Raw genomic sequence first — 25,384 nt, 5'->3', positions numbered from 1 at the left:
CTTTCTATTCCTGAGCTGTACCTGTAAAGCCTTGCCGCAAGATTCCTCCACGATGTCTTCCCTTGGCATAGCTGTGATGTGCTGACTAACCAGTAATGCAACTCCCCACCTCTTTTGCTTCCTCCTCTGTCTCATCTAAAACATCGATAGCCTGGAACATTAAGCTGCCGATCCTGTCCATCTTTCAACCATGTCTCTAAGATTGCAACAACATCACAACTGCATGCATTAATCCAGACTCTAAATTCACCCATTGTACCTGTTATTACTTCTTGCAATGAAGCAAATATAGTCCAAGCCTCAGCTCAGCAACTTCTCCCTGACTGCTGTTCTTAGCCATATTTGTCTTAAGACTCAAGCTCTTCCCCAGTCTCTTTACTTACTGACCTGCTGCTCTGGTTCCCATCCACATTACGCTAGTTTAACCCCTCTCTGAATAGCACTATCATACCTCCCTTCCAGGATATTTGTGCCCCTCCAGTTTAGATGTAACCCGTCCTTGGCCAGGTTCCACTTTTTCCTTGAAGACATCCCAATTATCCACATATCTAAAGCCCTCCCCTCTACACCAGCCCTTTAACCACATGTTCAGTTGTACTCTGTCTCTGTTCCTAGCCTCAGTAGCACATGGTACGGGGAATAATCCTGAGATTACTAAGGAAAAATGGAGTAGTGATAGCGTTGCATTGTGAAATCAAACATTTGTCAGAACAGTATTGCACTGGCACAGTGGATCTGGGCTTAGATTATGTTTGGAAGCAGATCTCAATTGTGCAAGATGTTGAAATGCTTGTGAGAACAGAAGTGTATGTAATTTCAGCAGGACATAAAGAATTTTCCAAGTTCATAGTTTGATGCAGTGGCACTTCACCCTCTCTGAAGTGAGATGCCCATTGAGACACTTTGCCGTGAGCGCACTAATGCAAAACTACCACATCTGATCAAGTACTGTCAGAGCAAGTGAACAAGTATAACGATCCAATAACAAATATTGCCTAAAATGCTCCCAAAGCAACAGTATCACGTTGCATTATCAGCTTTGAACAGTGTTCTAGATGAACCGGTATTAATGTGCAAATTATTTCAGAGAAGCTGTTTGACAACAATTCAGGCTGTGCATTTTGCAAAGGCCAAGATTAGCAGATTAAAAACTGAGCATCTAGGTGAATTGTTTTTATTGGAGCATTGAAGTTCAGAAGGTTCTGGGTTGTTCTGGACAGTGATGTTGACACTATTGCAATCCTTCAATTTATTCAACTGCTACTTGACCACCTGGAAAGCAGATTTCCAGAGACGAATTACTGTCATGGCAAAAATTTGATCAGTGTGTAATCACCAAAACAACAGATTATGAATTTGGAAAAGACAGTGTTATGTGACTCATATCAAAATATCCATTCTTATACCAAATTATAACAGGATTCTGGCCACAAATATATGTGAACAGTACACCACTTTTAAATTTGTGGAGAATAAGTGGAAAAGTGAAGGCAGCTTCCATTCAGACATTGAGAGTTGATGGACTATGGCTGACATAGTCATAGAGATATACAGAACAGAAACAGACCCTTTGGTCCAACGCGTCCATGCCGACCAGATATCCCAAATTAATCTAGTTTCGTTTGCCAGCACTTGGCCCATATCCCTCTAAACCTTTCCTATTTATCTATCCATCCAGATGCCTTTTAAATGGTGTAATTGTACCAGCCTCCACCACTTCCTCTGGTAGCTCATTCCATGCATGCACCACCCTCTGCATGAAAATGTTGCCCCTTAGGTCCTTTTTAAATTTTTCCCCTCTCACCCTAATCCTATGCCCTCTAGTTCTGGACTCCTCCACCCCAGGGAAAAGACCTTGTCTATTTACCTTATACATGCACCTCATGATTTTATAAACTTCTGTAAGGTCACCCCTCAGCCTCTGATGCTTCAGGAAAAACAGCCCCAGCCTGAAAGGCAACCCTCCTCCATCACCACCCTCAATCTTCTACCTTCAAGCCAGTCTGTATCCAAATGGCTAGTTCTCCCTGTATTCCATGAGATCTAACTTTGCTAACCAGTCTGCCATAAAGAACCTTGTCGAACATCTCACTGAAGTCCATATAGATCACGTCCACCGCTTTATACTTGTCAATCTTCTTCATTACTACTTCAAAAAACTCAATCAAGTTCATGAGACATGATTTGAATGCACAAAGCCAAGCTGACTATCCCTAATTAATCCTTGCCTTTCCAAATACATGTAAATCCTGTCCCTCAGGATTCTCTCCAACAACCTGCCCACCACCGATGTCAAGCTCACTGCTCTATAGTTCCCTGGCTTTTCCTTACCAACTTTCTTAAATAATGTCACCATGTTAGCCAACCTCCAGTCTTCCGGCACCTCACGTGTGGCTATCGATGACACACATATCTCAGCAAGGGGCCCAGCATTCACTTCCCTAGCTTCTCAGAGTTCTAAGGTACACCTGATCAGGTCCTGGGGGTATATCCACCTCTGTGCATTTTAATACATCCAGCACCACAACCTCTGTAATATGGGCATGATGACTAGTTTTAAGAAATATCCATTCATCTGGATGTTTGTGCAGTGTTTTGGGTATCAAGTGCTGATTCCTAGACTTCTGATTCAAGCAAACAATTTTGTTTATTTTAGCAGATCAAATCCTGCCGTTATTAGATTATTGAATGGAATCTCTAGCCTCAAATAATATTGATCTCTCTTGTATGCCCTGTTTAAATCTTTTGTTCTGAGCATCCTTGCCTGTACTATTCATAAACAAAGCTTTTCACTGTACTTTGGTCCAAGTGACAATCAATCATTCAATATAAATGGACACAGTTCAATAAATATAGTTCTAAAAATTGTCATGTGACTTGCACTCAGTGGATGCAATATGCTACTCAGATTTGAGTTCTGCACAGACACCACAAAGATTAGAGGCAGCATTGCTGCTAAGTTTCTCTTTCATTCTTGAACCCCAGAATGTTTGCCAGGCTGCCTCTGATAGTGTAGAATGCTTTCAGTACTATACTAAAGTATCAATCCTGACCTTTGTACTCAAGTCCTAGAGTATGTCTAAATCCACAGACTTGAGAGTGCTTTCAGAGCTGATTTGAAAGCATGGTTGGAAAAACATTTAGATTCAGTAACTGATCTAGCTTGTCTCACTTAGTTAAAAATCATACAACACCAGGTTGTAGTCCAACACGTTTAATTAGAAGCTCTCTCTTTCAGAGCGCTCTCTCACTTAGGAAGTGATGTATCAAAAGAAAAAGGCTCATGACTTGTCTAACTTGAGCTGTTTGAAATTACGTAGAAAGATTCAGTTTTGCACTTGTCAATACTATCTCAAAAGATGGAGAAAAAACTCCTGCACTTGCCTACTAATTTTCTTCAAGTCTTTTGATTTCCAAAATCGTTGCAATTTGACTTTCCCAGTTCATGTAAGTGGTGTTAATAAAGTGTACACAATATGCTGTCTATCTAGGAAGAGTATCAGTCCCTTATGCATTAAAGATGATGTTTTCCTGCATAAAGCACCCATTTTTTGTGGATGTCAGTGTTCACTAAGGGTTAATTTTTGAGCTGTGACCCATACACACCCAGCATTTCATAGACAACCCCAACTGATTTTGTTAGGAATTATGACTGCAGGCAATAATCGAGGAATTTCACTCAGTCATTCTGGCTAGTTTTGAACTCATCCCAGAGCTAGCAGGATTCAGAAGCTGGAGTCAGGTCAATATATTACCCAAATTCTTTTGTAAATATGTTTATTCACTGGCTAATAACGTTTCAAAATCAACAAGAATTTTATGGTATGTAGAAGCTTTAACAGGCTTAAGTTGAAAGTACACACGGAGTGAACTGAGTCCTGAGAAGCTCAATAGTTTAGGCTTCTAATTGTACAACTAACCCTTTGTTTATTTTTCCTTGCTTTGGAGTGCTTGGTGTTTGTGATTTTAATTATTTGCAAAATCCTGTTTTACCAGATATTTAAGAACACCGATTGTAATGCACCTTTCATAACAAAACTCATTACATCAATTTAGTGTATATCACTCTCATTCCATGAGGTGGTTTAATTTACATTTAACTAGCATTGAAATGTAGTCAGCTGTAACTCCAATTGAGGATAATGTCAGTTTAGGGCATGAATTTCTACTCTGGGTCTTCATGTGACTGAACAGGCTGTTTCTCAACCATCTTTAGACAGATGTGACAGGACATTTCATGAGTTAGTGGGATGCGAACTGCAGGATTTAATTTATTTTTCTCTGTCATTGTTCTGGCTTATAATTAAAGTGTTTGAACTCTCAGCATGTTACAGCTTGAGGGACAACTTGTCACCATTTTCAATGATCGGTAGCAAGCTCCTCCCAATCTTTAATGTCAATGCTGCAGTGCTTCAAAGAAAACTTCTGCGTCTAGCAATTTTTTTACATCCCCTGGAACATTCACCATTTGAGAATTGAAAACAGGAACTGGCAGGGACATGATTTTCAGTAATCTGGGAACAATGTCCAATCCATCATTGTTTGTTTTGCAAGAGTTTTGTGTATATAGCAGAGAATAGTTTGTCTATACCTGCCCTGAAATGTAAGGCTACTTGAATTGATATTTAAGCAGAGTGGTGAGAGATTACCAGAATTAGCACCAGATTAAGCACATTCACGATAAAAAGGTCTTTCTTCAGGTGACAGCCACAGCAGTGCACTTGCAGCCAGATCTTTAGGTGATTATCAATTTTCTTCTTCTTCTTTACCCTTCTGAGCCCATGGAGGCTGAGGTCAACTACCTCTGTACAGTGTGAAAGTTGAATTTAGAGACTTCTGAGATGGCGTGTCTCTAAATTCTGAACCTTTAACAAAGCAGTTCAAGGACTTTTTCTTAATTAGAATTGGTCTTTTTTATTTTGGAAAACTATGAAAAAGATTTGCATATTTCTGCTTTAGCCTTCAGATCTTTAATATTTTGTGAACAAAGTTGTGTAATTTCTTATCATTTACTATCTCCAGTAGAAGGATTTCTATGATGCAGCAGAGTTGCCTAAAGCAGAGACATTTCCAACCTGAATGCTGGCAATCCAACCCATGAGTCCATTTATGTTTCTGCTATTTACCTTATTTGTACTACTTCAGCCTGGGGCTTGGAAAGAACTGTTTTTTTGGTGCTGTTGCCTCATTGGCGAATTGATCCCAAACTGTAGTCTGCTCACATCAGTAGCTTGAGATGTACATAACCTTATGGAGTGTAAATTTTAGTTTGATGTGTGGCCCAAACAGGTAAAAACATTGGAAATTCCTGTTGTTATGAAATAGCACGTTTCTGAAGTGAGTTGCAGTAGAATGCCAGTGGAGCTTAGATGATTTAAATGTAGCATAACAGAAACGCAGGCATGAGTTGCAGGGTGGTAGAATAGAATACAGTTGAGGAATTCAAAAGAGCTCTGTAGCTTTTTTTCTGAATCCTACGGTGAATTTGCAGCCTTGAAATCCCTATTGGATATGAAAATCATTGTAATCCATGCTGTAACAATTACAGCCAGTTTCAATCAATTTTAATTCTCTCAGTTGCACTAGCTTTTGATCTGAAATACCATTATACTTCACTGCATTGTTGTGCACTGGAACAATCAAGGTTTCTAATGTTTTTGTGGCAAATTGCAAAATAATTTATGGTTAATTAGCTGCAAATTCTATGGTCAATTTTTATGACTGACTGACTGGTAGGGAGGGTGTCAATTCTGTTAGTGGAATTGGAAATCAGCTAAATATTAACCCAGACAGCTACTTAAACAAATAGGTCATTTGAGGTTCTCTTTTAAACTGATATCTCTATGTATAATTTTTCTCTATTGTACCATGTTTCCTGATCTTTGGGACAGTGGAATTTGAGGGCAGTTTAGGATTTGTGTGCGTAGGCCAGAAGATAAGTCTATCCTTCACTCCTCTGTTTGTCCAACATTAAATTGCGAACCATATAACATAACTGAGTTCTTGAAAAAGATTATGGTAACTTCTGTGGAGTCCATTGTAAATACTTTAGGTTCGCCCCGCTTGATCTTCTGAAGTAAAGATATCATTGCTGGATGTCAAGTTTGTGTTTAATGGAAATTTCTGTAAGTATCACATAATGATTGTTGGTATCAAATTAAAATATTTGCCAGCATGGTATTATTGAGAAATGGCAAGGTTTAACGTTGTGGAAGGTGTATGGTTGATTAACATATGTAACCCTAGTTTTGGGTAGAACAAAGCGTTTCATGAGTTAGCTATTGATTGCATTCACTATGAAGGAACAGTTCGATCCCTCTTATGAAGGGCTGATAAGGATCTATTCCCCAAAGTTCCTTTCACTTTGTCTCCTTTGTTCCCTCACAGATGTTGAAAAACCAGACGAAAATGCCCCGGAACAGAGTAGTGAGCAAGGTGGGACAGCAAAGCGCTACTATTTTGAAAACCTCAAACTCAGTATGCCACAAATCAAGATGAGTGTATTTACCTCTAGCAAATTACCTCTTGAGCTCAAGGTGAGTTTCTTCAGGCCATACTCTGTGCTTTTTAAAGAACAGAACGTATATTTTTAAGAAGAGTCTTGATAATGTTGGTGGACGCCTGAGGTCCTCTCAGTTGTAGCCATTGTAATGGGTTCATTTTTTATTATTTATGTTAAATAACAAACAAAGGGACACACTGGAAGCAGGACCTGGCTCAAAGAAACCTAGTACTGAGGAACCTTGATTATCCAGCATTCAGTTATCCAAATTTTGGATTATCCAAGCAGGATCGCAAAGTCCCGCTGCTTGGCTAAACTGTTATCCGGCATTCGATTATCCAAAATTCAATTAACCGAACAAAATGCTCCCTGCCCGTGTCCTTCGGATAATCGAGGTTCCTCTGTTCTAAATTTGTGAATGTCTGTGACTTACTCTTCTGTGTATCATTTCTAACAGCAGCAGGTTCTGATACTAAAGGCAAATTCCAGCGGTTCAATTGCAGCTTAGTTTAGAGGCAGAGTATTTTGTATTTGATTAATTTGACAAAATTATTTTTTAATTAAAGTCTGTAAATTGGCTTAAGTAGTACAGGCTGCGCCAGAATACTCGCCAAATAGCTAGCTGTGTCTCCATTAGCAGAGTAAGAACTAATTCCTGGATGGTGAAAAAAATATAGCAAAAGCAAAGGAGCATTTCTCACCACTCCTGCCCAAGCCCCTTTAATAATGCATTCCCAGCACTCTGTTGTAAATCATACTAAGTTGGGAGTCTTACATATTTCTAATACAAAAGGCTTATCTGACCCACCAACTACTAAGATTTATTCCACCTTTATTTCTACCTTTTTTCACCTTTTCCACCTTTTTTTCTGCTTTCACCACCCACTCCCCTTCCCTGCTTTTTTCACCTTCCTCACTCTTTTTCTCACCCTCCTCTTATCTTTGTTTCATCCTTACAATTTTTAGTTATCTCTTTATTACCCTCTATCTTTTCCTTTTCAGGCCCCACACCTTTTTCCCATCCATCCCCGGGCTTTTTTCCCCTCCATCCCCGGGCTTTTTTCCCCTCTATTCCCAGGGTTTTTTTCCCTTCCATTCCCAGGCTTTTTTCCCCTCCATCCCCGGGCTTTTTCCCCCTCCATCCCCGGGCTTTTTCCCCCTCCATCCCCGGGCTTTTTCCCCCTCCATCCCCGGGCTTTTTCCCCCTCCATCCCCGGGCTTTTTCCCCCTCCATCCCCGGGCTTTTTCCCCCTCCATCCCCGGGCTTTTTCCCCCTCCATCCCCGGGCTTTTTCCCCCTCCATCCCCGGGCTTTTTCCCCCTCCATCCCCGGGCTTTTTCCCCCTCCATCCCCGGGCTTTTTCCCCCTCCATCCCCGGGCTTTTTCCCCCTCCATCCCCGGGCTTTTTCCCCCTCCATCCCCGGGCTTTTTCCCCCTCCATCCCCGGGCTTTTTCCCCCTCCATCCCCGGGCTTTTTCCCCCTCCATCCCCGGGCTTTTTCCCCCTCCATCCCCGGGCTTTTTCCCCCTCCATCCCCGGGCTTTTTCCCCCTCCATCCCCGGGCTTTTTCCCCCTCCATCCCCGGGCTTTTTCCCCCTCCATCCCCGGGCTTTTTCCCCCTCCATCCCCGGGCTTTTTCCCCCTCCATCCCCGGGCTTTTTCCCCCTCCATCACCGGGCTTTTTCCCCCTCCATCACCGGGCTTTTTCCCCCTCCATCACCGGGCTTTTTCCCCCTCCATCACCGGGCTTTTTCCCCCTCCATCACCGGGCTTTTTCCCCCTCCATCACCGGGCTTTTTTCCCCTCCATCACCGGGCTTTTTTCCCCTCCATCACCGGGCTTTTTCCCCCTCCATCCCCGGGCTTTTTTCCCCTCCATCCCCGGGCTTTTTTCCCCTCTATTCCCAGGGCTTTTTTCCCCTTCATCCCCAGGCTTTTTCCCCCTCCATCACCGGGCTTTCTCCCCCTCCATCCCCGGGCTTTTTTCCCCTCCATCCCCGGGCTTTTTTCCCCTCTATTCCCAGGGCTTTTTTCCCCTTCATCCCCAGGCTTTTTCCCCTTCATCCCCAGGCTTTTTCCCCCTCCATCCCCGGGCTTTCTCCCCCTCCATCCCCGGGCTTTCTCCCCCTCCATCCCCGGGCTTTCTCCCCCTCCATCCCCGGGCTTTCTCCCCCTCCATCCCCGGGCTTTTTTCCCCTCTATTCCCAGGGCATTTTTCCCCTCCATCCCCGGGCTTTTTTCCCCTCTATTCCCAGGGTTTTTTCCCCCTCCATCCCCGGGCTTTTTCCCCCTCCATCCCCGGGCTTTTTTCCCCTCCATCCCCGGGCTTTTTTCCCCTCTATTCCCAGGGTTTTTTCCCCCTCCATCCCCGGGCTTTTTCCCCCTCCATCCCCGGGCTTTTTTGCCCTCCATCCCCGGGCATTTTTCCCCTCCATCCCCGGGCTTTTTTCCCCTCCATCCCCGGGCTTTTTTCCCCTCCATCCCCGGGCTTTTTTCCCCTCCATCCCCGGGCTTTTTTCCCCTCTATTCCCAGGGCTTTTTTCCCCTTCATCCCCAGGCTTTCTCGCCCTCCATCCCCGGGCTTTTTTCCCCACCATCCCCGGGCTTTTTTCCCCTCTATTCCCAGGGCATTTTTCCCCTCCATCCCCGGGCTTTTTTCCCCTCCATCCCCGGGCTTTTTTCCCCTCCATCCCCGGGCTTTTTTCCCCTCCATCCCCGGGCTTTTTTCCCCTCTATTCCCAGGGCTTTTTTCCCCTTCATCCCCAGGCTTTCTCGCCCTCCATCCCCGGGCTTTTTTCCCCACCATCCCCGGGCTTTTTTCCCCTCTATTCCCAGGGCATTTTTCCCCTCCATCCCCGGGCTTTTTTCCCCTCCATCCCCGGGCTTTTTTCCCCTCCATCCCCGGGCTTTTTTCCCCTCCATCCCCGGGCTTTTTTCCCCTCCATCCCCGGGCTTTTTTCCCCTCCATCCCCGGGCTTTTTTCCCCTCCATCCCCGGGCTTTTTTCCCCTCCATCCCCGGGCTTTTTTCCCCTCCATCCCCGGGCTTTTTTCCCCTCCATCCCCAGGCTTTTTCCCCTCCATCCCCGGGCTTTTTTCCCCTCCATCCCCGGGCTTTTTTCCCCTCCATCCCCGGGCTTTCTCCCCCTCCATCCCCGGGCTTTCTCCCCCTCCATCCCCGGGCTTTCTCCCCCTCCATCCCCGGGCTTTTTTCCCCTCTATTCCCAGGGTTTTTTTCCCCTCCATCCCCGGGCTTTTTTCCCCTCCATCCCCGGGCTTTTTTCCCTTCTATTCCTAGGGTTTTTTTCCCCTCCATCCCCGGGCTTTTTTCCCCTCTATTCCCAGGGCTTTTTTCCCCTTCATCCCCAGGCTTTTTCCCCTTCATCCCCAGGCTTTCTCGCCCTCCATCCCCGGGCTTTTTTCCCCTCCATCCCCGGGCTTTTTTCCCCTCCATCCCCGGGCTTTTTTCCCCTCCATCCCCGGGCTTTTTTCCCCTCTATTCCCAGGGCATTTTTCCCCTCCATCCCCGGGCTTTTTTCCCCTCCATCCCCGGGCTTTTTTCCCCTCCATCCCCGGGCTTTTTTCCCCTCTATTCCCAGGGTTTTTTTCCCCTCCATCCCCGGGCTTTTTTCCCCTCCATCCCCGGGCTTTGTTCCCCTCCATCCCCGGGCTTTTTTCCTCTCTATTCCCAGGGCTTTCTCCCCCTTCATCCCCGGGCTTTCTCCCCCTCCATCCCCGGGCTTTCTCCCCCTCCATCCCCGGGCTTTCTCCCCCTCCATCCCCGGGCTTTTTTCCCCTCTATTCCCAGGGTTTTTTTCCCCTCCATCCCCGGGCTTTTTTCCCCTCCATCCCCGGGCTTTTTTCCCCTCCATCCCCGGGCTTTTTTTCCCCTCCATCCCCGGGCTTTTTTTCCCCTCCATCCCCGGGCTTTTTTCCCTTCCATCCCCGGGCTTTTTTCCCTTCCATCCCCGGGCCTCTTTTCCCCTCCATCCCCGGGCTTTTTTTCCCCTCCATCCCCGGGCTTTTTTCCCCCTCCATCCCCGGGCTTTTTTCCCTTCCATCCCCAGGCTTTTTTCCCCTCCATCCCCGGGCTTTTTCCCCCTCCATCCCCGGGCTTTTTCCCCCTCCATCCCCGGGCTTTTTTCCCCTCCATCCCCGGGCTTTTTTCCCCCTCCATCCCCGGGCTTTTTTCCCTTCCATCCCCGGGCCTTTTTCCCTTCCATCCCCAGGCTTTTTTCCCCTCCATCCCCGGGCTTTTTTCCCCTCCATCCCCGGGCTTTTTCCCCCTCCATCCCCGGGCTTTTTCCCCCTCCATCCCCGGGCTTTTTCCCCCTCCATCCCCGGGCTTTTTCCCCCTCCATCCCCGGGCTTTTTCCCCCTCCATCCCCGGGCTTTTTCCCCCTCCATCCCCGGGCTTTCTCCCCCTCCATCCCCGGGCTTTTTTCCCCTCTATTCCCAGGGCATTTTTCCCCTCCATCCCCGGGCTTTTTCCCCCTCCATCCCCGGGCTTTCTCCCCCTCCATCCCCGGGCTTTCTCCCCCTCCATCCCCGGGCTTTTTTCCCCTCTATTCCCAGGGTTTTTTCCCCCTCCATCCCCGGGCATTTTCCCCCTCCATCCCCGGGCTTTTTCCCCCTCCATCCCCGGGCTTTTTTCCCCTCCATCCCCGGGCTTTTTTCCCCTCCATCCCCGGGCTTTTTTCCCCTCTATTCCCAGGGCTTTTTCCCCTTCATCCCCAGGCTTTCTCGCCCTCCATCCCCGGGCTTTTTTCCCCTCCATCCCCGGGCTTTTTTCCCCTCTATTCCCAGGGCATTTTTCCCCTCCATCCCCGGGCTTTTTTCCCCTCCATCCCCGGGCTTTTTTCCCCTCCATCCCCGGGCTTTTTTCCCCTCCATCCCCGGGCTTTTTTCCTCTCTATTCCCAGGGCTTTTTTCCCCTTCATCCCCAGGCTTTTTCCCCTTCATCCCAAGGCTTTTTTCCCCTCCATCCCCGGGCTTTCTCCCCCTCCATCCCCGGGCTTTTTTCCCCTCTATTCCCAGGGTTTTTTTCCCCTCCATCCCCGGGCTTTTTTCCCCTCTATTCCCAGGGTTTTTTTCCCCTCCATCCCCGGGCTTTTTCCCCCTCCATCCCCGGGCTTTTTCCCCCTCCATCCCCGGGCTTTTTCCCCCTCCATCCCCGGGCTTTTTCCCCCTCCATCCCCGGGCTTTTTCCCCCTCCATCCCCGGGCTTTTTCCCCCTCCATCCCCGGGCTTTTTCCCCCTCCATCACCGGGCTTTTTCCCCCTCCATCACCGGGCTTTTTCCCCCTCCATCACCGGGCTTTTTTCCCCTCCATCACCGGGCTTTTTCCCCCTCCATCCCCGGGCTTTTTTCCACTCCATCCCCGGGCTTTTTTCCCCTCTATTCCCGGGCTTTTTTCCCCTCTATTCCCAGGGCTTTTTCCCCTTCATCCCCAGGCTTTCTCCCCCTCCATCCCCGGGCTTTCTCCCCCTCCATCCCCGGGCTTTCTCCCCCTCCATCCCCGGGCTTTCTCCCCCTCCATCCCCGGGCTTTTTTCCCCTCCATCCCCGGGCTTTTTTCCCCTCTATTCCCAGGGCTTTTTTCCCCTTCATCCCCAGGCTTTTTCCCCTTCATCCCCAGGCTTTTTCCCCCTCCATCCCCGGGCTTTCTCCCCCTCCATCCCCGGGCTTTCTCCCCCTCCATCCCCGGGCTTTCTCCCCCTCCATCCCCGGGCTTTTTTCCCCTCTATTCCCAGGGTTTTTTCCCCCTCCATCCCCGGGCATTTTCCCCCTCCATCCCCGGGCTTTTTCCCCCTCCATCCCCGGGCTTTTTTCCCCTCCATCCCCGGGCTTTTTTCCCCTCTATTGCCAGGGCATTTTTCCCCTCCATCCCCGGGCTTTTTTCCCCTCCATCCCCGGGCTTTTTTCCCCTCCATCCCCGGGCTTTTTTCCCCTCTATTGCCAGGGCATTTTTCCCCTCCATCCCCGGGCTTTCTCCCCCTCCATCCCCGGGCTTTCTCCCCCTCCATCCCCGGGCTTTCTCCCCCTCCATCCCCGGGCTTTTTTCCCCTCCATCCCCGGGCTTTTTTCCCCTCTATTCCCAGGGCTTTTTTCCCCTCCATCCCCGGGCTTTTTCCCCTTCATCCCCAGGCTTTTTCCCCTTCATCCCCAGGCTTTTTCCCCCTCCATCCCCGGGCTTTCTCCCCCTCCATCCCCGGGCTTTCTCCCCCTCCATCCCCGGGCTTTTTTCCCCTCTATTCCCAGGGTTTTTTCCCCCTCCATCCCCGGGCTTTTTTCCCCCTCCATCCCCGGGCTTTTTTCCCCTCCATCCCCGGGCTTTTTTCCCCTCCATCCCCGGGCTTTTTTCCCCTCTATTCCCAGGGCATTTTTCCCCTCCATCCCCGGGCTTTTTTCCCCTCCATCCCCGGGCTTTTTTCCCCTCCATCCCCGGGCTTTTTTCCCCTCCATCCCCGGGCTTTTTTCCCCTCCATCCCCGGGCTTTTTTCCCCTCTATTCCCCGGGCTTTTTTCCCCTCCATCCCCGGGCTTTTTTCCCCTCCATCCCCGGGCTTTTTTCCCCTCTATTCCCCGGGCTTTTTTCCCCTCCATCCCCGGGCTTTTTTCCCCTTCATCCCCAGGCTTTTTCCCCTTCATCCCCAGGCTTTCTCGCCCTCCATCCCCGGGCTTTTTTCCCCTTCATCCCCAGGCTTTCTCGCCCTCCATCCCCGGGCTTTTTTCCCCTCCATCCCCGGGCTTTTTTCCCCTCTATTCCCAGGGTTTTTTTCCCCTCCATCCCCGGGCTTTTTTCCCCTCCATCCCCGGGCTTTTTTTCCCCTCCATCCCCGGGCTTTTTTTCCCCTCCATCCCCGGGCTTTTTTCCCTTCCATCCCCGGGCTTTTTTCCCTTCCATCCCCGGGCCTTTTTTCCCCTCCATCCCCGGGCTTTTTTTCCCCTCCATCCCCGGGCTTTTTTCCCCCTCCATCCCCGGGCTTTTTCCCCCTCCATCCCCGGGCTTTTTCCCCCTCCATCCCCGGGCTTTTTTCCCTTCCATCCCCGGGCCTTTTTCCCTTCCATCCCCGGGCCTTTTTCCCTTCCATCCCCGGGCTTTTTCCCCCTCCATCCCCGGGCTTTTTCCCCCTCCATCCCCGGGCTTTTTTCCCTTCCATCCCCGGGCCTTTTTCCCTTCCATCCCCGGGCCTTTTTCCCTTCCATCCCCGGGCTTTTTTCCCCTCCATCCCCGGGCTTTTTTCCCCTCCATCCCCGGGCTTTTTTCCCCTCCATCCCCGGGCTTTTTTCCCCTCCATCCCCGGGCTTTTTTCCCCTCCATCCCCGGGCTTTTTTCCCCTCCATCCCCGGGCTTTTTTCCCCTCCATCCCCGGGCTTTTTTCCCCTCCATCCCCGGGCTTTTTTCCCCTCCATCCCCGGGCTTTTTTCCCCTCCATCCCCGGGCTTTTTTCCCCTCCATCCCCGGGCTTTTTTCCCCTCTATTCCCCGGGCTTTTTCCAGCCTCATCCACTACTTCTGCGGTTTTTCTCTTCCTTTTTCTTCTATGTTTGTCATCCCACACTTTGTATCTTGTCACAAGTTGTTGTATGATCACTGCTCTTTCTTTAGGAATTTATTACACAGTTACTCTCCTGGATGTGGATAGTTTTAGATTAGGATTCCCTACAGCATGGAAACAGGCCCTTTGACCCAACAAGTCCTCACCGACCCTCCAAAGAGTAACCCACCCAGACCCATTTCCTTCTGACTAATGCACCTAGCACTATGGGCAATTCAGCATGGCCAGTTCACCTAACCTGCACATCTTTGGACTGTGGGAGGAAACCGGAGCACCCGGAGGAAACCCACACAGAATGTGCAAACTCCACACAGACAGTCACCCAAGGTTGGAACCAAACCTGGGACCCTGGTGCTGTGATGCAGCGGTGCTGTGATGCAGCAGTGCTTACCACTGAGCCACCGTGCAGGTAAAAGAGGTTGAGGATATGGGTAGAATTGCACAAGAGATGGTGAATGTAATTCAGACCCTATATAAAAGCTATTCACTTAGCTTAATATTTTGTAATATTTGGATTTCATATTGCCATTTATGTGTAAATAATAAAACCTCATAGCGATTTGGATTATAGCATATATGGTGATAGCGCGAGTGTTTCACTGTCGTGCAGAAATAGACGCAATAAACCAAGCTGCTATGTTGTCACACAGCAGCAGTAAAAGGAGTGGGACAGTAGATGGATCAGTTTATATTGGCAATTTACACTATAAATATAAACTCACCTTATTTGAAAAAAATCAGTATTATTGAAAAATTGAGAACACTGAGCAAGGTTTTATCTGTTTGAAGATTGTGCAGATGTATTCTTAATATAGGTAGATTTCGGGCGTCTGTGAAAAATAAAAGGAAATCCAATGCTTTTACTGGTTGTACACCTAATTCAGCTCCCGAAATTTCTCAACATGTCTTTCATACAATGGATTAGGTGCAGATGTAGTCACTGTAATGTAGACAAATACAGAAGTTATTTTCCTTTATAAACATTCCATGACGAGTAGTGAGGGCAGAAATTGTTTAAAAATACAGGGGGGATCCCCACTCTTCAAATAAGACTAAGTATTCTTTTGCACACACCTTAACTGTGGATATAGGTAGGTTGGAGTCTTGGTATGACATCTCAAACACATGACTTACACCCCATATATTGTAATAATTTACAGTGCTTCAGAAGAATGGTAGTCTAGGAAATATTTCCCTGTCCAAGAGTTGGACTTGACACTTTGTCCTAGATTTTTGTGCGGGCTCAGGAAGACCCAATGTCTGCACTTTCGTGCCTTCTGAAATGGACATCTGACCAATGTGTGACTTTGTTCAGGACCTTTGTCCTTTTTTGTTTACAGCAACTGGGTTTGCAGTGCATTTTGTGTGTTGGTTTGGAATGCTTGAAGGATTAGATTAGATTACTTACAGTGTGGAAACAGGCCCTTCGGCCCAACAAGTCCCCACCGACCCTCAGAAGAGCAACCCACCCAGACCCATTCCCCTACATTTACCCCTTCATTTGACACTACGGACAATTTAGCACGGCCAATTCACCTAACCTGCACATTTTTAGACTGCGGGAGGAAACCGGAGCACCCGGAGGAAACCCACGGAGAATGTGCAACTCCATACAGACAGTCGCCTGAGGCGGGAATTGAACCCGCGTCTCTGGCGCTGTGAGACAGCAGTGCCACCCACGATGTGGATAGGCAGAGAAAAGTTGGCCAGAATATCCATTTGAGGTCTCCAAAATAGCAATGTTTTTTGTTAATGTTGTCTAAACCCTATCTCATGACTACACATTAACCCCCATGGTCACTCCCTCAGCTACTTGTTACCCTTATGCATCCTCCACAGCCACTCTCCTAGTATGCACTATGCACAGTCTTCACAGGTTATGTAACAGCAATTGAGTTAAAATCAAAACTAAACCACCAAAAATCTATTGGAACCCTGAGTCAAACACGATATCATTAGTAAGAAGGAGAAATATGCCAATGCAAAAAAAATCTAGTAAGTGCCTTTAAGTTTTATGGCCTCTTAAAAATTTCTGTCATTCTTGGATCAGTTGACCACATGTTAAGCTGAAATCATTGGAACATTTCAGTAGACAACATTGATTCGTGATGGTGCAATATTATAACAAAAGCTTCCAACTGCATCTTCTGAAACCAACAAGACAAAATAGTGGTCTATTTTCATTTTTAAACTTTCAAATAGCAGGATTATATTTAACAGTCAGAGCTGTCAAATGATTTAACTCATAACAAAACATGACAGTAGAGGCTGATATTTATAAAATATTCCTCATGCGTTATGACAGTATTTCCATTGGGGACAAAATCTGTAATACATATGAACAATTACACAGTTATGGTCAATGTGGAATATTATGGTCCATTTTCAGTTTAGCTTTACAGGACAGATCATTGTGATGAATTGCTGCATTAAAAACACGTGCTTTACAATACTAAATTTAAAAGTGTTATTTGAAGGTATCAATATATTTTACACTTGAATTCAGGAATTTTCTGAAATTTTCGTGAGGTTTCCCCTAGTGTTCATTAACTATCAAAACAGGTGTATGTTGTTGGGCTTCCAAAACCCAACATCCACAAATCATTTGTGGAAGGAAGCACAATTTTTCTGTGGTCTTCACAATGGGGTCCCTGCCTTTGGAAGACGTGCAAGTGAGATTTGCACCCAAACCTTGCTGACCAACCAAATGGCTACACAAAAATATTGAGTCGAGTCAGGAAGTTTGCTTTTTCGGCAATAAAGTGCAATGTTTACATCCTAATTTTTTTTTAACCTCCAGTGGGAAACAAAAGGTTATTCTCCTGACTTCCACTTGAAAAGTTAACTGCATTGACTATGAATCACTAGAACTCTCTTGCTGCAGTCGTGCAAGTATCAGTTTGATGTTTTTATTTGTTATAGGCTTTGAAGGGCATTTTGGGAATACGTCTGATTCGATTTGAGGACGCAGTTATTCACTTGGACCCATACACCAGAGTGCACCCATATGAGACACAGGAATTTATCATCAATGACATTCTCAAGCACTTTAAAGAGGTGAGAGTTGGAAAGGCCGGTAGAGTTGGTCAGATCTCTCTTGGTTTAAAAAAACAACTAAATTCATATTTTCTACTGTGTTCCCCTGATGATAATTCTGTCTAAGTAGTGATGCACGCAGATGAATGCATAACTGAGAATGATTAAAGCAACAATTGTAATGGATGTGGAGCAAGATTAAATGGCTAAAGGTTTACTAATTCTATTGTTACATTATGTACATAACTGGTGCAGACTGCAGAATGGTATCAGAAGTGTTTTATTTACTTCTGTCAACAGTGACATTTGTAATCACCCTGAGTTAGTTCTGAAGGACAAAAACTGAATTGGCAAAATTATGCATTAATATTTCAATATTGGATGAGTTTTTTTTGGGTAGTATAGTGTGGATTAACTCTATTAGACTGATGTTGTAGAATCCTTCTTCATAGAATCCCTATAGTATGGAAACAGGCCCTTCAGCCCAACAAGTCCACAGTGACCCTCCAAAGAGTAGCCCACCCAGACCCATTTCCCAACCATATTATCCTATGTTTACCCTTGACAATGCACCTATCCTACATATCCTTGAATACTATCGGCAATTTAGCATGGCCAATTCACCTAACCTGTGCATTTTTGGATTGTGGGAGAAAACCGAAGCACCCGGAGGAAACCCACGCAGACACAGACACGCAGGCAGTCACCCAAGGCTAGAATTGAACACATGTCCCAGGTGTCGTGAGACAGCAGTGCTGACCATTGTGCCACCATGCATTCTTAGGTTGCATTACACCGTGCATTGATTACGTTGTATTCTAACCTACTCAAATTGCACTATTTGTGATTAAACATATAACCTGGTTCTCCAAACATCTGAGCTCCTGACCAGACTTTCATTTATGGTGCTAGATCTTGGGCGAGTGTTTAATGTGACCCAGTGGCCATTTATTAGCTCTCTTGGTTCTACTAGGCAGTACACTGGGTTCTTCTTATACCCTGGCTCACATCTTTTGACTTAACATGGGTCATGGGTTGGAACTAGGACATTCTTGGTCTCCATGGCTCAATAAAAGACAAGGTGGTGTGTGTACTAAATTATCTATTAGAAAAACATGTACTTTGCAACATCTAAGTAGCTGCTAGTAGTATATTAAATGTGCATAAATCGTCATTGTTAGTTTGCGACATCTTTGATTCTCCATTATCATCCTAATTTGAAATAAATAGATTCTTCCAATCTAAAGCAGTGTTCTATCTGTTAGCTATCCCTATCTGCACAACATGTCATTGTTCCAAATGGTAACCATTGGTGTAATTGTAATTACTCCTACCTCATGTGCAGTACTTGACAATTTTGTTCATGATACATGTTCTGTCTGTGTTTCTTGTGGTGTGGTGATAAAGGGCCAGAGGCCTGGGTTCAAGTCCTTACCTCTCCAAAAATATGTCTGAACAAGTTGATTAAAACAATTGTGTTCTCTGACCTCAATTGTTCAGATCAGTAACTTTTGTTGTAATTCAGGGGATAAGCATGGTTCAGCATGGGATCATGCAGACTATAAGCCTTTTAGAAATAGGATAGGTCAAAGTTTCAATTCCATAGTTCTAATAACTTAGGTATAGAGATGTACAGCATTGAAACAGACCCTTCGGTCCAACCTGTCCATGCCGACCAGATCTCCCAACCCAATCTAGTCCCACCTGCCAGCACCCGGCCCATACCCCTCCAAGCCCTTCCTATTCATATCTGAAAATGTGTTGCTGGAAAAGCGCAGCAGGTCAGGCAGCATCCAGGGAACAGGAGAATCGACGTTTCGGGCATGAGCCCTTCTTCAGGAATGAGGAAAGTGTGTCCAGCAGGCTAAGATAAAAGGTAGGGAGGAGGGACTTGGGGGATAGGGCGTTGGAAATGCGATAGGTGGAAAGAGGTCAAGGTGAGGGTGATAGGTCAGAGTGGGGTGGGGGCGGAGAGGTCAGGAAGAAGATTGCAGGTTAGGAAGGCGGTGCTGAATTCAATGGATTTGACTGAGACAAGGTGGGGGGAGGGGAAATGAGGAAACTGGTGAAATCCGAGTTCATCCCTTGTGGTTGAAGGGTTCCTAGGCGGAAGATGAGGCTCTCTTCCTCCAACCGTCGTGTTGTTGTGGTCTGGCGATGGAGGAGTCCAAAGACCTGCATATCCTTGGTGGAGTGGGAGGGGGAGTTGAAGTGTTGAGCCACAGGGTGGTTGGGTTGGTTGGTCCGGGTGTCCCAGAGGTGTTCTCTGAAACGCTCCGCAAGTAGACGGCATGTCTCCCCAATATAGAGGAGGCCACATCAGGTGCAGCGGATGCAATAGATGATGTGTGTGGAGGTGCAGGTGAATTTGTGGCGGATATGGAAGTTTCCTTTGGGGCCTTGGAGGGAAGTGAGGGGGGAGGTGTGGACGCAAGTTTTGCACCTCCTGTGGTTGCAGGGGAAGGTGCCGGGATTGGAGGTTGGGTTGGTGGGGGATGTGGATCTGACGAGGGAGTCACGGAGGGAGTGGTCTTTACGAAACGCTGATAGGGGAGGGGAGGGAAATATATCCTTGGTGGTGAGGTCCGTTTGGAGGTGGCGGAAATGACGGCGGATGATACGCTGTACATGGAGATTGGTGGGGTGGTAGGTGAGGACCAGTGGGGTTCTGTCCTGGTGGCGGTTGGAGGGGCGGGGCTCAAGGGCGGAAGGCGGTTGGAGGGGCGGGGCTCAAGGGCGGAGGGCGGTTGGAGGGGCGGGGCTGGAGGGCAGTTGGAGGGGCGGGGCTCAAGGGCGGAGGGTGGTTGGAGGGGCGGGGCTCAAGGGCGGAGGGCGGTTGGAGAGGCTGGGCTCGAGGGCGGTTGGAGGGGCGGGGCTCCAAATGCCTCTTAAATGTTGCAATTGTACCAGCCTCCACTACATCCTCTGGCAGCTCATTCCATACACGTACCACCCTCTGTGTGAAAAAGTTGCCCCTTGGGTCTCTTTTATATCTTTCCCCTCTCACCCTAAACCTATGCCCTCTAGTTCTGGACTCCCTGACCCCAGGAAAAAGACTTTGTCCATTTATCCTATCCATGCCCCTCATAATTTTGTAAACCTCTATAAGGTCACCCCTCAGCCTCCAAAGATCCAAGGAAAACAGCCCCAGCCTGTTCAGCCTTTCCCTATAGCTCAAATGCTCCAACCTGGCAACATCCTTGTAAATATTTTCTGAACCCTTTCAAGTTTCACAACATCTTTCCGATAGGAAGGAGAACAGAATTGCATGCAATATTCCAACAGTGGCCTAACCAATGTCCTGTACAGCCGCAACATGACCTCCCAACTCCTGTACTCAATACTCTGACCAATAAAGGAAAGCATACCAAACGTCTTCTTCACTATCCAATCTACCTGCGACTCCACTTTCAAGGAGATATGAACCTGCATTCCAAGTTCTCTTTGTTCAGTAACACTCTCTTGGACCTTACCATTAAGTGTATAAGTCCTGCTAAGATTTGCTTTCCCAAAATGCAGCACCTCGCATTTATCTGAATTAAACTCCATCTGCCACTTCTCAGCCCATTTGCCCATCTGGTCCAGATCCTGTTGTAATCTGAGGTTACCCTCTTCGCTAGCCACTACACCTCCAATTTTGGTGTCATCTGCAAACTTATTAACTGTACCTCTTATGCTCGCATCCAAATCATTTATGTAAATAACAAAAGTAGAGGACCCAGCACTGATCCTTGTGGCACTCCACTGGTCACAGGCCTCCAGTCTGAAAACAACCCTTCACCACCACCTTTGAGCCAGTTCTGTATCCAAGTGGCTAGCTTTCCCTTTATTCCATGAGATCTAACTTTGCTAATCAGTCTCCCATGGGGAACCTTGTCGAACCCCTTACTGAAGTCCATATAGATCACATCTACTGCTCTGCCCTCATCAATCCTCTTTGTTACTTCTTCAAAAACCTCAATCAAGTTTGTGAGACATGATTTCCCATGCACAAAGCCATGTTGATTATCCTTTGGTGGGCTCCTCAGGTGCCCGATGCTAATGGAACATCAAAATTACCATTATGAAGGAAGTATCTGAAAATAATTGAGTATAAAAAGTGCCTACATCATTTGTGCTCTTTTTCCCATTTGACCCTAATCTAAATTGTTTACCAAGTCATAGTTCTGTTCGAACATTTCTGTCAGTTGAATGGGAACCATAGCGTAATGATATTGTCCCTAGACAGCTAATCCAGAGAATTTAAATTTTTTTAAAACCTGGAAATAAGAAGCTTGTACCTAAAGAAGAAGTCACCAGAAAGCTGTTTAATTGTCAGAAAAATACAACTGATGACGTACACTACGATGAGAACAAAAACTTGCCCAGCCTGGCCTCTATCAGGCAGTAATCCCATGAACTATGACCATTAATTGGTCTTTTAAATAGTCTCAACAACCATTTAGGTATACAGTCATCTTCTCAAATTTGGCCTATAAAGGAATGCCCACTTCACCAGAATGTTTTTTTTTAAACAAGTCCACTTGAAAGGCAGTAAAATGTGTCTTTATCCTCAGGAGTTGATGAGTCAAGCAACTCGAATCCTAGGCTCGGTAGATTTTTTGGGTAATCCCATGGGACTTCTGAATGATGTTTCGGAAGGTGTCTCCGGGCTGATCAAATATGGAAATGTTGGAGGCTTGATACGAAATGTCACACATGGTGTCTCCAATTCAGCTGCTAAGGTATTGTACACAACCATAATCATGCTGTTTGATGATTTTTCATTAGGTTGCTGTTCATATGTGGAGATTTTTATCCATCTATTTCCTAAGAATTTTTCTTTTAAATGGAAATCTTTGAGCAAGTGATCAGCATCCTCAGTTATAAGTTTGATTTAGCCTGTAATATGTTGATGCCTTAGTACTGAAAATCTTAAAGTTGGAAAATCAGTGGGATCATCAATGTCACTAAAATTACATGTAAAATTCACAATTATACTGGGTGTTTTATTTTCACAAATAATTGTGCTAAGTTCACTTGACATTGCAACTGCAACTATGTATCAAAAAACAATTCACTGAGACGTTTTTTGACCATCATGAGATTGTGGATGATGTTATGACTCCATGTTCATATTATTTATCAATAAAAATGCCCAGCCAGTATATTTATGTATTTGCCTTTCCAACCAAGAGTTGTTCATGACGCAAGCATTTTGAGCTGGACTACACTAAAGTGATTACAAGCCTGTCATTAGAGGAATGGAACCAGCCAGACGTAACATATTAAATGTATTTCAGTTTGACATAGTGTGAAGTTCTTCATGAATACTGATCTTTTAAAATTGCGTACTAACATCGGTAGACAAATAAGTTCATTAAATTCTACTTGAGACCTTCAACTCTGCTCAGTGGAAACATGAATCAAAGAATCAGATGCACAGGTATGTGTGCCCAACTTGTGACGATTCCAATTTTCTGGTAATTAAATTTCATTTGCATTCTTGACCTTGTTTGCAACTTTCTATCACAAAGAATTGCAAGAGAAGTCTGCAACAAGAACATTTAAAAGTAAGCAAAGTGCTATAAAAACCAATTAGTTCCATCTGTATATGTAATGAGGAAAGACCACTTAATTTTACACATGAAAGCTCTCCCTAGAACTGGAAACTGTAAGAATATTGTGAGTCATATTCTTGTATTCCTTTTCCATGGGGGATTTGGTTATCTCCACACAGAACTGCAGCAGTAAATACTTTGTGTCATTGGCTGTTAACAGGAAATGATTGGCTGTTAACTGAATCTGGGAAGTCAAACAAGTGGGAGCTGTAGGAACAGCAATAGCTATAATTAAGAAATCTTTTAATTCGGAATGTAAAATTCTTCCTTGTCTATTTCTTTATTTCACAATTGCTATAAATACCAGCATATAAGTTGCACCTTAATTTGAGGGCTGCCAGGAGGAGGTAAGATGGAGTTGAGGCCATTGTTGTTATTTATATAGTAGTAAGGACAGTTTTCTTGTTTCTAAACCTAAATCTCAATGCTCTTTATGGGCTAGTATCAATCATGGTATGGAGTAGCCTTGCTATGTTTCTAGACCGTAACTAGTGAATGATTGTTTATATAGAAAATGGTTCGATATTGTCCAATTCAGTGAGTAAATAAAATGTGAATACAAGTTCATGTTTGGGACAAAGGTGCAAAGCTCTGTAGAATCAGAGTAAATGTTAGGCACTGGACATGGAGGGTTGTGCACGTGAGCCATGGCCTACTATTATTCCAGATTAATACCCTGATGAAATTTGGAGTTTCAGTTTCTGCTCTCAAGTGAAAGAGTTTGAAAGGAAAATAGTTTAGGGCAATGTTTAGTGTCATTACTATTGTAACATTTCACTGTATTAAACTAAGGAATTTGATGAAGAACAAAACCTATAAACAAGATTTTATTACAGTTGAGATGGGGAACAAACTTTACTACTTAATCTGTTGGTAATGTAAAGGCTGGGGGAGAGAAAGTGACTACGGTAGTTGCTCTGGTTTTCATCATATAATTAATAAATGAAACAAATTAATGTATCCCATTGAATTAAACAACAGCTCAGAGGTATGGGCAGAGGTAAAAGAGGACATAGAAGAATAAAGTCCCATTCACTAGAGCATGTCATTTATGGTTGGTTAAGGTAATTTTGGTAGTATGATTGTTATGATCCCAGCTGATGTTATTACTGAACAAATAGAATTGAAATCTGATTTGATAGATGTTTTTCTTTTGAGTGTATCAAGGTGGTCTTTCACTAAAACACAAACACACAATGCTACAGATTCAGATTTAACAATAAAACAAGTTTATTGTGCAAAAGACATGAAGATAAACTAGTGGGGTGCCACAGGGTACAGTCTCTGGACCCCAGCTATTTACAATCTACATTAACGATTTGGATAAAGGGATAGAAGGCCATATAGCCAAATTTGCAGATGACACAAAGATAGTGGGATGATAAATTGCAATGAGAAAATAAGAACCTTACAAATGGATGTAGATAGTTTAGGAGAGTGGACCAAAATGTGGCAGACGGGGTTTAACATGGATAAATGAGCGGTCATGCATTTTGGTCAGAAAAATGGGAAGGCAGCCTATGATCTAAATTGGGGGAGACATTGGGATCCTCCGGTGCAGAGAGATCTGGGTGTCATTATTCATGGGTCATAGAAAACTAGCATGCAGGTACAGCAGATAATAGAGAAAGTGAAGGGAATGTTGGCTTTTATAGCTAATTGAATAGAATATAAAGGTAAGTAAGTATTGTTGCGACTATACAAGGCATTGGTGAGACCCCATCTGAAGTATTATGCACAGTTTTGGATCCCTTTTTTGAGGAAAGATGCAGTGACATTGGAGGTAGTTCAGAAGAGGTTCACTAGATTGATCCCAGAGATGAGAGGGGCTTGTCATATGAAGAGAGATTGAACAGTTTAGGCCTACACTCTCTGGAATTTAGAAGAACGAGGGGAGATCAAATTGAGTTATTTAAGATGATATAAGGTATGGATAAAATAGACATGGAGAGGATGCTTCCTCTAGTGGGGCATTCTAGGACGAGAGATCACAGTCTGAGGATAAGGGATTAATAAATTTAAAAGAGAGTTGAGGAGAAAATCCTCCCACCCACCCCCCCCCCCCCCCCCCCACCCCAAAGGATTGTAATTTTGTGGGATTCGCTCCTGTAAAGTGCGGTGAATGCTGGGACAGTGAGTAAATGTAAGGAGGAGTTAGAGTTTTAAATGATAATGGGTGAAGGGTTATGCGAAGAAGGCAGGAAAATGGGAGTGAGGAGCGTATCAGTCATGATCGAATGACAGTGCAGACTCAATGAGCCAATAGCCTAATTCTGCCCCTTTATCTTGTGAACTTGTGATAAAATCGAATAAACCAAACAATTAATTTATAATACAAATTGAAGGTAAAATGCAATCCCATTAACCCCAACAACACTACTTTACAGTACTCCTATTAGAGAGTATTTCTTTCTCTTTCACATCTGTTGAGCCACAGTTTCAATTCCCAGTCTTGAAAATCTGGTGGCCTCTTCCTAGTGTCATCCTAAATTTAGACTTTCTTAGCTTCTCATAATCCCTTCAGGATTTTAACCAAACACCTCTAGTCTGGAACTTTTAAACTAAATGCCTTCCGCTGAGGTAACCTCATTCTTAATATTCCTAAAACTACTTCCCTTTCTTGGAAGCAACTGTTTACACATTGATCTTCAGGCAAGATTTTTGCAAACTGCCCCAAACTGAAGCTAAAA

At 45.5% G+C, this 25,384-nt stretch overlaps 1 protein-coding gene across 10 annotated transcripts in view; it reads left to right on the top strand.

Moving 5' to 3' along the window:
• The window catches only part of vps13d (vacuolar protein sorting 13 homolog D), a 314,700-nt gene that overhangs the window by 213,577 nt on the left and 75,739 nt on the right, over positions 1–25,384 (top strand). For all 10 annotated transcript variants that reach the window (XM_087980553.1, XM_043675642.2, XM_087980550.1 and 7 more), the window contains 3 exons: positions 6,388–6,536; positions 16,981–17,115; positions 21,651–21,818. In XM_087980553.1, the coding sequence (XP_087836679.1) occupies positions 6,388–6,536; positions 16,981–17,115; positions 21,651–21,818 (452 nt within the window). The remainder of the gene's footprint in view (positions 1–6,387; positions 6,537–16,980; positions 17,116–21,650; positions 21,819–25,384) is intronic.

Source organism: Chiloscyllium plagiosum, unplaced genomic scaffold (genome assembly GCF_037043375.1).
Source record: "Chiloscyllium plagiosum isolate Xiang-an unplaced genomic scaffold, Cpla_swu_hap1 HiC_scaffold_37, whole genome shotgun sequence".
Lineage (NCBI taxonomy): Eukaryota > Metazoa > Chordata > Chondrichthyes > Orectolobiformes > Hemiscylliidae > Chiloscyllium > Chiloscyllium plagiosum.
Note: the sequence above shows the minus strand (reverse complement) of the source record. Positions and strands in the feature narration are given on the sequence as shown.